The following is a 12,928-nucleotide window of genomic DNA, read 5'->3' on the forward strand; positions in this document are numbered from 1 at the left end:
GGGCTGTGTCTGAAATGGCTACATGGTGTAGTGCACTACTTTGGACCAGAGCTTATAGGGCCCCATATAGTGCACTACTTTGGACCAGAGCTTATAGGGCCTCATATAGTGCACTACTTTGGACCAGAGCTTATAGGGCCCCATATAGTGCACTACTTTGGACCAGAGCTTATAGGGCCCCATATAGTGCACTACTTTGGACCAGAGCTTATAGGGCCTCATATAGTGCACTACTTTGGACCAGAGCTTATAGGGCCCCATATAGTGCACTACTTTGGACCAGAGCTTATAGGGCCCCATATAGTGCACTACTTTGGACCAGAGCTTATAGGGCCCCATATAGTGGACTACTTTGGACCAGAGTTTATAGGGCCCCATATAGTGTACCACTTTGGACCAGAGTTTATAGGGCCCTATATTGTGCACTACTTTGGACCAGAGTTTATAGGGCCCTATATTGTGCACTACTTTGGACCAGAGCCCGATTGGTATACATACACAGCCTTGGTCTGAATGTGACTATTGCTATTTATTAGTAGGCTTAGTTCAGAATTATATTTGTAGAGTAATAAACCATTGTTCTCCATGTTTCTGTTGCAGGCCCTCTCTCAGACACAGATGTTGAGACAGGTCATCAACAAGGTGACAGCTGAAGAGAAGACCAGTGTCACCATCACACCTGGAGTCTCCTCAGACCTGGTAGGTTCCCCTTCCTCTCCTGTTAGACCTCCTCACCTGGAGTCTCCTCAGACTTGGTAGGTTCCCCTTCCTCTCCTGTTAGACCTCCTCACCTGGAGTCTCCTCAGACCTGATAGGTTCCCCTTCCTCTCCTGTTAGACCTCCTCACCTTACTGTTCTGTACCTCTGTTGCATGTGCAGTAGCTAATAGAGATCCTAATGAACTAAACCTGGAGATTCAGTAGATCACACCGTAACTAAACGTTTTCTGACCCCCCCCCCCCCAGCCAAGTCTGGTTTATACTTCAACGGAATACCCTGTTCTGTTGTTGTTGTTGCTGATGATGCTGTTTCCTCCAGGAACCCATCCTGGTGCAGCTAGGTCCTCCGGGGTCTCTGACCGTGGCGATGTGTCAGATCCTGAATGAGATCCAGGAGACTAAGAAGGGGGTGGTCACCCCGAGAGAACTTTTCAGTCAGGTCTGCAAAAAGTGAGTAGTATTTTAATTTTTTTGTATTTTTATTTTTTTTAAGATTTCTGCCTTCAAGTGAAGTTTCTGTTGAAATCAGCACTCTTACATCAGAAAGGTTTTATTTTTTTTAATCGCTTCCCCCCCCTCCCCCCCTTCACCCCCCACCTCCCCAGAGCGGCACGGTTTAAAGGGTTCCAGCAGCAGGATAGCCAGGAGCTTCTTCGCTACTTGCTGGATGGGATGAGAGCCGAGGAGATGAAAGTATAAGACTGTGTTTTACCAGATCTCATTCCTGGTACACTTGTAACCTATAATAGACTACGGACACACAGGAGATTTAACTGTGATTTAATGATCTCTTTTTATAATTCGACATCTTTTAGTTTGGAAATTTTTAGATGTAAAGCTATTGAGGTTATTTAGCTGAACAGGATGTGTACCTAGCCCTCCAAATAAGACTTCCCTTTCTACTTTAAATGGAAACCTGTTCTGCTGTAGCATTTATTTATATATATATATATACCTGTATCATTCATTTGTTTTTTTATTCTCCAGAGACTGAACTCTGGAATATCGGAAGCACTGAAAAAACATGGAAGAGATGCTGAACAATCGAAGAAGTTAGTCAAGGGTAAGGCTAAGGGGTTCTGCATTGCTTCTTCTTTGGGGGTTTTAGGCTGGGTGTCTGAAAAGCACTTTTTTGACAACTGCTGACGTAAATAGGGCTTTATAAATTGCTTTCGGAAAGTATTCTGGCCCCTTGACTTTTTCCACATTGTGTTACGTTACAGCCTTATTCGAAAATGGATTCGATTGTTTCCCCACACCTCAACAATCAACACAACATTACACCCCAACACCCCATGATGACAAAGCAAAAATACGTTTTTAGAGATTTTTGCTCGTTTATATATATATATAAAAAAGATATCACATTTACATAAATATTCAGACCCTTTACTCAGTACTTTGTTGAAGCATCTTTGGCAGCGATTACAGCCTTGAGTCTTCTTGGGTATGACGCTACAAGCTTGGCACACCTGTATTTGGGGAGTTTCTCCCATTCTTCTCTGCAGATCCTCTCAAGCTCTGTCAGGTTGGATGGGGAGCATCGCTGCACAGCTATTTTCAGGTCTCTCCAGAGATGTTTGATCAGGTTCAAGTCCGGGCTCTGACTGGGCCACTCAAGGACATTCAGAGACTTGTCCCGAAGCCACTCTTGTGTCGTCTTGGCTGTGTGCTTAGGGTTGTTGTCCTTTTGGAAGGTGAACCTTCGCCCCAGTGTGAGGTCCTGAGCGCTCTGGAGCAGGTTTTCATTTAGGATCTCTCTGTATTTTGCTCCGTTCATCTTTCCCTCGATTCCGTTCACCTCGATCCTGACTCGTTTCCTGGTCCCTGCTGCTGAAAAGCATCCCGACAGCATGATGCTGCCACCACCATTCTTCACCGTAGGGATGGTATTGGCCAGGTGAGGAGCGGTGTCTGGTTTCCTCCAGACATGACGCTTGGCATTCGGGCCAAAGTGTTCAATCTTGGTTTCATCAGACCAGAGAATCTTGTTTCTCAGGGTCTGAGAGTCCTTCATGTGCCTTTTACTGAGGAGTGGCTTCTGACTGTCCACTCTACCATAAAGGCCTGATTGGTCGAGTGCTGCAGAGATGGTTGTCCTTCTGGAAGGTTCTCCCATCTCCACAGAGGAACTCTGGAGCTCTGTCAGAGTGACCACAGGGTTCTTGGTCACCTCCCTGACCAAGGCTCTTCTCCCCTGATTACTCAGTTTGGTCGGGCGGCCAGCTCTAGGAAGAGTCTTGTTGGTTCCAAACAGCTTCCATTTAAGAATGATGGAGGCCCCTGTGACCCTTCAATGCTGCAGAAATGTTTTGGTACCCTTCCCCAGATCTGTGCCTCGACACAATCCTGTCTCGGAGCTCTATGGACAATTCCTTCAACCTCATGGCTTGGTTTTTGCTCTGACATGAACTGTCAACTGTGGTACCTTATATAGACAGGTGTGTGCCTTTCCAAATCAAGGCCAATCAATTGAATTTACCACAGGTGGACTCCAATCAAGTTGTAGAAACATCTCAAGGATGATCAATGGAAACAGGATGTACCTGAGATCAATTTCAAGTCTTATAGTAAAAGGTCTGAATACTTGTAAATAAGGTATTTCTGTATTTTTTTTACATTTGCAAACTTTTCTGAAAACCTGTTTTTTCTTTGTCATTATTCGGTATTGTGATGTCATTATGGGGTATTGTGATGTCATTATGGGGTATTGTGATGTCATTATGGGGTATTGTGTATAGATTGATGATGATTTTTTTTTTAATCCATTGTAGACTGAGGCTGTAATGTAACAAAATGTGGAAAAGGTGAAGGGGTCTGAATACTTTGCGAATGCGCTGTAAATACATTTGATTAGATTGATAGTCCATGAATTTGGACATCTTGCATACTAGAGTATATTACATACCATTGTAGTTCGTGTTACCAGTTGATGTTACTCTTCATTAACAGACCCCAAAGTAAATCAGGGGGAGAAAAATGGGTTTATTCAAAGAGGACAAATCATATATGTTATGCTGAGAGGTAGATGTTCATTCTCCCCTGTCCTCAGTGATTCTCTTCACAGAACAAAGAGACAGGATGTAGTTTTACAACCCAAACCTAGCCTGTGGTTGACCAATTAGAATTAATAATAATAATAATAATAATGTAATAAATCTGGGCCAATGGCCAAATGGCAAGTATCCTGTTTCAGGCTCAATGCCTAGACAAATTCCTCCCCTGTCTCTGACCAATTGATCGTTAACTCCCTCTTGACCGTTAGTCCTCTGCGTTTTTGTGTATTTATCTTCCAAATATTCTTACATTAGCCTAGGTAACTCTCCCAGGCGACCCTAGTCCAATACGTCCCTTGTGCCTATCCTTCGTTATCCCATGTTGTGGTTTGCCTGTTCCAGAGTATGAGAAGAAGGGAGCTCCTAGTAACTTCGTAGACCAGGTGTTTGGTGGGGAGATGACCAGCACGGTCATGTGTCAGCAATGCAAGACGGTAGGTACGGTTCAAATCACTCCCGCTTCGGGTTTCTATCCGATTACACCAACTGTCAGAGCAAAAAAAAGCCATGAACTGAACGATACTATTTAAAAAAAAAAAAAAAAAATGTACCTTTATTTAACAAGGCAAGTCAGTTAAGAACAAATTCTTATTTTCAATGACGGCCTGGGAACAGTGGGTTAACTGCCTGTTCAGGGGCAGAACGACAGATTTGTACCTTGTCAGCTCGGGGGTTTGAACTTGCAACCTTCCGGTTACTAGTCCACCGCTCTAACCACTAGGCTACCCTGCCGCCTCTACACTCTAACCACTAGGCTACCCTGCCGCCTCTACACTCTAACCACTAGGCTACCCTGCCGCCTCTACACTCTAACCACTAGGCTACCCTGCCGCCTCTACACTCTAACCACTAGGCTACCCTACCTCCTCTACACTCTAACCACTAGGCTACCCTGCCGCCTCTACACTCTAACCACTAGGCTACCCTGCCGCCTCTACACTCTAACCACTAGGCTACCCTGCCGCCTCTACACTCTAACCACTAGGCTACCCTGCCGCCTCTACACTCTAACCACTAGGCTACCTACCTCCTCTACACTCTAACCACTAGGCTACCTACCTCCTCTACACTCTAACCACTAGGTTACCCTGCCAACCCAACTAAAGATCATCCATCCCCTATGAACACTGATTGACCACTAACCCCCTTAACAACAACCCATACATATGCTACATGTCTGTCGTTGTTGTTTTTTTTAGGTTTCTTTGGTCAAGGAGATGTTTCTGGATCTGTCCCTTCCTGTCTCAGACCAGGTAATGATGATGATGATGATGATGACAGGTTTGTCTTTTTCTACACTAGCTGGATATGACATCATGAAAACAACATGTGCCCTAGCGGGTGTATGACATCATGAAAACGGGATGTATGACATCATGAAAACAACATGTGCCCTAGCGGGTGTATGACATCATGAAAACATGCTGTCAATCCATGATGGATGAGGACATTTCCTCTACGTTTTACCAGCTGTTTATCTTCTGAGCATAGCCCAGCTGTTTATCTTCTGAGCATAGCCCAGCTGTTTATCTTCTGAGCATAGCCCAGCTGTTTATCTTCTGAGCATAGCCCAGCTGTTTATCTTCTGAGCATAGCCCAGCTGTTTATCTTCTGAGCATAGCCCAGCTGTTTATCTTACATGTTGTGCCATGTTGCGTCATGTTGTGCCATGTTGCGTCATGTTGTGCCATGTTGCGTCATGTTGTGCCATGTTGCGTCATGTTATGCCATGTTGCGTCATGTTATGCCATGTTGTGTCATGTTATGCTATGCCATGTTACCGTTATGCTCTACTGCTTAACGTCATGGTTTGCCGCATTCTCTCAGGCCTACAGGAAGAAGAGCCAGAAGAAAGGAGCGGGGAACCAGAAGGCTAGCACTGAGGTGAAATATAATAACGGAGACAGCCCCAGCCCTGTCTCCATGACCAACGGTGACTCCGACGACCTTCCTACTGGCAGCAAGTACCAGCAGAAGAAACAGAAGAAACAGGCCAAGAAACAGGCCAAGGTAGAGTTAGGAGGATACTGGTACCCTAATGCCGAGGTAGAGTTAGGAGGATTCTGGTACCCTAATGCCAAGGTAGAGTTAGGAGGATACTGGTACCCTAATGCCAAGAAACAGGCCAAGGTAGAGTTAGGAGGATACTGGTACCCTAATGCCAAGAAACAGGCCAAGAAACAGGCCAAGGTAGAGTTAGGAGGATTCTGGTACCCTAATGCCGAGGTAGAGTTAGGAGGATTCTGGTACCCTAATGCCAAGAAACAGGCCAAGAAACAGGCCAAGGTAGAGTTAGGAGGATTCTGGTACCCTAATGCCAAGAAACAGGCCAAGAAACAGGCCAAGGTAGAGTTAGGAGGATTCTGGTACCCTAATGCCGAGGTAGAGTTAGGAGGATTCTGGTACCCTAATGCCGAGGTAGAGTTAGGAGGATTCTGGTACCCTAATGCCAAGAAACAGGCCAAGGTAGAGTTAGGAGGATTCTGGTACCCTAATGCCAAGAAACAGGCCAAGGTAGAGTTAGGAGGATTCTGGTACCCTAATGCCAAGGTAGAGTTAGGAGGATTCTGGTACCCTAATGCCAAGAAACAGGCCAAGGTAGAGTTAGGAGGATTCTGGTACCCTAATGCCGAGGTAGAGTTAGGAGGATTCTGGTACCCTAATGCCAAGAAACAGGCCAAGAAACAGGCCAAGGTAGAGTTAGGAGGATTCTGGTACCCTAATGCCAAGAAACAGGCCAAGAAACAGGCCAAGGTAGAGTTAGGAGGATTCTGGTACCCTAATGCCGAGGTAGAGTTAGGAGGATTCTGGTACCCTAATGCCGAGGTAGAGTTAGGAGGATTCTGGTACCCTAATGCCAAGAAACAGGCCAAGGTAGAGTTAGGAGGATTCTGGTACCCTAATGCCAAGAAACAGGCCAAGGTAGAGTTAGGAGGATTCTGGTACCCTAATGCCAAGGTAGAGTTAGGAGGATTCTGGTACCCTAATGCCAAGAAACAGGCCAAGGTAGAGTTAGGAGGATTCTGGTACCCTAATGCCGAGGTAGAGTTAGGAGGATTCTGGTACCCTAATGCCGAGGTAGAGTTAGGAGGATTCTGGTACCCTAATGCCAAGAAACAGGCCAAGGTAGAGTTAGGAGGATTCTGGTACCCTAATGCCGAGGTAGAGTTAGGAGGATTCTGGTACCCTAATGCCGAGGTAGAGTTAGGAGGATTCTGGTATCCTAATGCCAAGAAACAGGCCAAGGTAGAGTTAGGAGGATTCTGGTACCCTAATGCCAAGGTAGAGTTAGGAGGATTCTGGTATCCTAATGCCAAGAAACAGGCCAAGGTAGAGTTAGGAGGATTCTGGTACCCTAATGCCGAGGTAGAGTTAGGAGGATTCTGGTACCCTAATGCCGAGGTAGAGTTAGGAGGATTCTGGTACCCTAATGCCAAGAAACAGGCCAAGGTAGAGTTAGGAGGATTCTGGTACCCTAATGCCGAGGTAGAGTTAGGAGGATTCTGGTACCCTAATGCCGAGGTAGAGTTAGGAGGATTCTGGTATCCTAATGCCAAGAAACAGGCCAAGGTAGAGTTAGGAGGATTCTGGTACCCTAATGCCAAGGTAGAGTTAGGAGGATTCTGGTATCCTAATGCCAAGAAACAGGCCAAGGTAGAGTTAGGAGGATACTGGTACCCTAATGCCAAGAAACAGGCCAAGAAACAGGCCAAGGTAGAGTTAGGAGGATTCTGGTACCCTAATGCCAAGAAACAGGCCAAGGTAGAGTTAGGAGGATTCTGGTACCCTAATGCCGAGGTAGAGTTAGGAGGATTCTGGTACCCTAATGCCAAGAAACAGGCCAAGGTAGAGTTAGGAGGATTCTGGTACCCTAATGCCGAGGTAGAGTTAGGAGGATTCTGGTACCCTAATGCCGAGGTAGAGTTAGGAGGATTCTGGTATCCTAATGCCAAGAAACAGGCCAAGGTAGAGTTAGGAGGATTCTGGTACCCTAATGCCAAGGTAGAGTTAGGAGGATTCTGGTATCCTAATGCCAAGAAACAGGCCAAGGTAGAGTTAGGAGGATTCTGGTACCCTAATGCCGAGGTAGAGTTAGGAGGATTCTGGTACCCTAATGCCAAGAAACAGGCCAAGAAACAGGCCAAGGTAGAGTTAGGAGGATTCTGGTACCCTAATGCCAAGAAACAGGCCAAGGTAGAGTTAGGAGGATTCTGGTACCCTAATGCCGAGGTAGAGTTAGGAGGATTCTGGTACCCTAATGCCAAGAAACAGGCCAAGGTAGAGTTAGGAGGATTCTGGTACCCTAATGCCGAGGTAGAGTTAGGAGGATTCTGGTACCCTAATGCCGAGGTAGAGTTAGGAGGATTCTGGTATCCTAATGCCAAGAAACAGGCCAAGGTAGAGTTAGGAGGATTCTGGTACCCTAATGCCAAGGTAGAGTTAGGAGGATTCTGGTATCCTAATGCCAAGAAACAGGCCAAGGTAGAGTTAGGAGGATTCTGGTACCCTAATGCCGAGGTAGAGTTAGGAGGATTCTGGTACCCTAATGCCAAGGTAGAGTTAGGAGGATACTGGTACCCTAATGCCAAAGTAGAGTTAGAAGGATTCTGGTACCCTAATGCCGAGGTAGAGTTAGGAGGATTCTGGTACCCTAATGCCGAGGTAGAGTTAGGAGGATTCTGGTACCCTAATGCCGAGGTAGAGTTAGGAGGATTCTGGTACCCTATTCTAAATAAACTTGTGATTTTATTTGATTATATAGTGCACTACGTTTGACCAGAGCTCAATGAATAGTGTACTTTAAAGTTTTAAAGTTTTATTGATGGTATGTACCTTATACACATGGTATTCACTGTCCAACGAAATCCATTGTCAATGCAGTATTAAAGCAGTAGCAGTGTGGAAGCAGTAGCAGTATTAAAACAGTAGCAGTGTGGAAGCAGTAGCAGTATTAAAACAGTAGCAGTGTGGAAGCAGTAGCAGTATTAAAACAGTAGCAGTGTGGATGCGGTAGCTGTTTTTAAAGCAGTAGCCATATTAAACAGTGGCATTGTGGAAACAGTAGCTGTTTTAAAGCACTACTAAGCACTATGGAAGCAGTAGAAGTATTAAAGCAGTGGTAGTTTTAAAAAGGTAGCCGTGTGGAAGCAGAATTAAAGCAGTAGCCATATTAAAGCAGTAGCCATATTAAAGCAGTAGAAGTATTAAAGCAGTAGTAGTATTAAAGCTGTAGCAGTGTGGAAGTAGTATTTAAACAGGAGAAGTATTGTAGAAGTGTTAAAGCAGTAGAAGTGTTAAAGCAGTAGCATTAATAAAGCAGTAGCCATAGTAAAGCAGTAGCAGTGTGGAAGTAGTATTTAAGCAGGATAAGTATTGTAGCAGTGTGGAAGCAGTATTTAAGCAGGAGAGGTATTAAAGCAGTAGCATTAATAAAGCAGCAGCCATAGTAAAGCAGTAGCATTAATAAAGCAGTAGCCATATTAAAGCAGTAGAAGTATTAAAGCAGTAGCAGTGTGGAAGCAGTAGCCATATTAAAGTAGTAGCCATATTAAAGTAGTAGCCATATTAAAGCAGTAGCCGTATTAAAGCAGTAGCCATATTAAAGCAGTAGCCATATTAAAGCAGTAGCAGTGTGGAAGCAGTAGCCATATTAAAGTAGTAGCCATATTAAAGCAGTAGCAGTATTAAAGCAGTAGCCATATTAAAGCAGTAGCAGTATTAAAGCAGTAGCAGTATTAAAGCAGTAGCAGTGTGGAAGCAGTAGCAGTATTTAAAGCAGTAGCCGTGTGGAAGCAGTAGAAGTATTAAAGCAGTAGCAGTGTGGAAGCAGTAGCATTAATAAAACAGTAGACATTTTAAAGCAGTAGCCGTGTGTAAGCAGTAGCCATATTAAAGCAATAGCAGTATTAAAGCAGTAGAAGTATTAAAGCCGTAGCAAGTTGTAAGCAGTAGCATTAATAAAGCAGTAGCCATATTAAAGCAGTAGCCATATTAAAGCAGTAGCAGTGTGGAAGCAGTAGCCATATGAAAGCAGTAGCAGTATTTAAAGCAGTAGCAGTATTAAAGCAGTAGCCATATTAAAGCAGTAGCAGTGTGGAAGCAGTAGCAGTATTAAAGCAGTAGCAGTATTAAAGCAGTAGCAGTATTAAAGCAGTAGCAGTGTGGAAGCAATAGCAGTGTTGAAGCAGTAGCAGTATTAAAGCAGTAGCAGTATTAAAGCAGTAGCCATATTAAAGCAGTAGCAGTGTGGAAGCAGTAGCCATATTAAAGCAGTAGCCATATTAAAGCAGTAGCAGTGTCGACAGCCTTTTCTTTCTGTATTAACTTTGAGTTTACCACGCTGTAATGTCTCTCTCCTGTCTGTGTCCACAGAACCAGAGACGTCAGCAGAAGCTAGTCACCCTGGACAGCTTCACACCTCCAGAGATCACCGCAGAGAGCCCAGTACCAGCAGAGGAGGGGGAGGAGACAGGAAATAGTACCCAGGGAGAGGAGGAGGAGCCTCTGGTTGAGAGCCAATCATCAGAGACCGAGAGGTCCGAAACCACTCCCTCAGAGCAGGACCAAGAGAAACCTCAGGGGGTAGGGCACACGGAGAAAGAGGAGGAGGATTGTGAACCAGTGGCTGTGTCCAACAACCACTCCACTGTGATGTCAGAAGAGCAGCGTCACCAGTCCCCTGAGGGGGTTGTAAAAAGAGACGGACACGAGCCTGAACGTAGAGGAGAGGAGGAGGAGGAGAATGATGTTGATGCAGCCCAACCGTCTGGAGATGAGGAAGACACCAAACTGACAGACAAGCTCGGTGAACTATCTCTGAACGAAGCCTTCCTAGCCTCTGAGGACTCGGACCTGGAGCTGGGGTGCAGAGATGGAGACACGTCTGCTGAGATGGGTAATGTTGCATTTTGCACTTCTTTCCGCCCCCTAAATGTTCTTTGTCACCTCTGGTTCTTTGCAGAGGATAGACATTTAGGGTCCGGGAATTCTTTGCGACATTTCGAAATGACATCGGTTTGACCCTTTGTAAGGAAATAGAATGAAAACCAGCCAACATGTTTCTGATAAGGATTCATTTCGGCTTGGATGCATATTTTATCTGGTTGAAATACTGTCAGCTTTTATGATGCTGATAAAGTTAGCACCTTTACAGACGGTCCCTAACCGCACATTCACATTCTCTGAAGATGCTGAAAGAAAGAAATCATATTTCCCCACTCTTGTTCCCAAAAAAAAAAAAAATGCCTACATTTATTGTATCATTTTACTGCAAGAAATGTTTACTTCTGCAGGAGTTAATATTAAGGCTATATGAGAGGTTATCGACCTACAGTCAGTGTCCAGATTTCAGTTTCCATTTAACCCATCTGAACAGTAGGCTACAGTTCCCTTGAAGTGCCGTAGGCCTGTTTTGAAGTCCCCGGTCTTGTGACTGTTGAATGTGTAGGCTTACAGCGCCTCACAATCATCACATCATAACGTAGCGGCTACCTTGTTCAACCACGTTACCAAGTCTTTCCCAAACATGACCTTTCTGGCCCTCTCTTCTCTTTATATTCTACTTGCCATTTCGCAACGTTTCTCTTATTGAATTAAAGTCCGACATAGTCCTTTTTTGCCATCATGGAACAACCCGTTCTCAAAAGCATTTGGTGATTGGTGTGTAGGTTACTTGGTGCACTTACGGTTGGTTAGGCCCTTTAAAGTTAGGTTTATGCACTAATGCCAGATAACCTCAAAGTAGCTTATACAGTTCATTCATAAAGTATTCAGACCCCTTGACTTTTTCTACATTTTGTTACGTTACAGCCTTATTCTAAAATGTATTAAATAGTTTTTTCCCCCCTCATCAATCTGGACAATCTGGATATATTTTTTTTACTGAAATATCACATTTACATAAGTATTACTCACTTATGACTTTACTCAGTACTTTGTTGAAGCATCTTTGGCAGTGATTACAGACTCGAGTCTTCTTGGGTAAGACGCTACAAGCTTGGCACAACCTGTATTTGGGGAGTTTCTCCCATTCTTCTCTGCAGATCCTCTCAAGCTCTGTCAGGTTCTATGGGGAGCGTCGCAGCACTGATATTTTCAGGTCTCTCCAGAGATGATTGATTGTGTTCAAGTCCGGGCTCTGGCTGGGCCACTCAAGGACATTCAGAGACTTGTCCCGAAGCCACTCCTGCATTGTCTCGGCTGTGTGCTTAGGGTCGTTGTCCTGTTGGAAGGTGAACTTTCGCTCAACTGTGAGGTCCTGAGCGCTCTGGAGCAGGTTTTCATCAAGGATCTCTCTGTACTTTGCTCCGTTCATCTTTCCGTCGATCCTGACTAGACTCCCTGCCGCTGAAAAACATCCCAACATCTTGATGCTGCCACCACCATGCTTCACTGTAGGGATGGTACCAGGTTTCCTGGCATTCAGGCCAAAGAGTTCAATCTTGCCTTTTGACAAACTCCAAGTGCGCTGTCCATTTAAGAATGATGGAGGCCACTGTGTTCTTGGGGACCTTCAATGCTGAAGAAATGTTTTGGTACCCTTCCCCAGATCTGTGCCTCGACACAATCCTGTCTCGGAGCTCTATGGACAATTCCTTCGACCTCACGGCTTGGTTTTTGCTCTGACATGCACTGTCAACTGTGGGACCTTATATAGACAGGTGTGTGCCTTTCCAAATCATGTCCAATCAATGGAATTTACCACAGGTCAACTCCAATCAAGTTGTAGAAACATCTCAAGGATGATCAACAGAAACTGGATGCACCTGAGCTCAATTTCAAGTCTCATAGTAAAAGGTCTGAATACTTGTAAATAAGGTATTTCTGTATTTTTTTTACATTTGCAAAAGTGTTTATCCTCCCAAATGACGCAGCGGTCTAAGGCACCACAGACCTGGGTTCAATCCCACAGCTAGCCGTGACCGGGTGTCCCATGAGGCGGCGCACAATTGGCCCAGCGCCATCCGGTTTAGGGGAGTGTTTGGCCGGACAGTATTTCCTTGTCCCATCGCACTGTAGCGACTCCTTTTGGCCGACCGGTAGCCGGCAAGCTGACTCTGGTCGCCGGCAAGCTGACTCTGGTCGCCGGCAAGCTGACTCTGGTCGCCGGCAAGCTGACTCTGGTCGCCAGCTGGATGGTGTATCCTCCGACAC

The 12,928-nt window shown here is 45.2% G+C and overlaps 1 protein-coding gene across 5 annotated transcripts in view; it reads left to right on the top strand.

Annotated features, from left to right (window-relative positions):
• The window catches only part of usp16 (ubiquitin specific peptidase 16), a 35,162-nt gene that overhangs the window by 3,239 nt on the left and 18,995 nt on the right, over window positions 1–12,928 (top strand). For all 5 annotated transcript variants that reach the window (XM_036965702.1, XM_036965698.1, XM_036965699.1 and 2 more), the window contains 8 exons: window positions 601–699; window positions 1,039–1,169; window positions 1,325–1,412; window positions 1,707–1,782; window positions 4,118–4,209; window positions 4,975–5,028; window positions 5,603–5,785; window positions 10,148–10,670. In XM_036965702.1, the coding sequence (XP_036821597.1) occupies window positions 601–699; window positions 1,039–1,169; window positions 1,325–1,412; window positions 1,707–1,782; window positions 4,118–4,209; window positions 4,975–5,028; window positions 5,603–5,785; window positions 10,148–10,670 (1,246 nt within the window). The remainder of the gene's footprint in view (window positions 1–600; window positions 700–1,038; window positions 1,170–1,324; window positions 1,413–1,706; window positions 1,783–4,117; window positions 4,210–4,974; window positions 5,029–5,602; window positions 5,786–10,147; window positions 10,671–12,928) is intronic.

The sequence above is a fragment of the Oncorhynchus mykiss genome, chromosome 27, assembly GCF_013265735.2.
Source record: "Oncorhynchus mykiss isolate Arlee chromosome 27, USDA_OmykA_1.1, whole genome shotgun sequence".
Taxonomy (NCBI): Eukaryota; Metazoa; Chordata; class Actinopteri; order Salmoniformes; family Salmonidae; genus Oncorhynchus; species Oncorhynchus mykiss.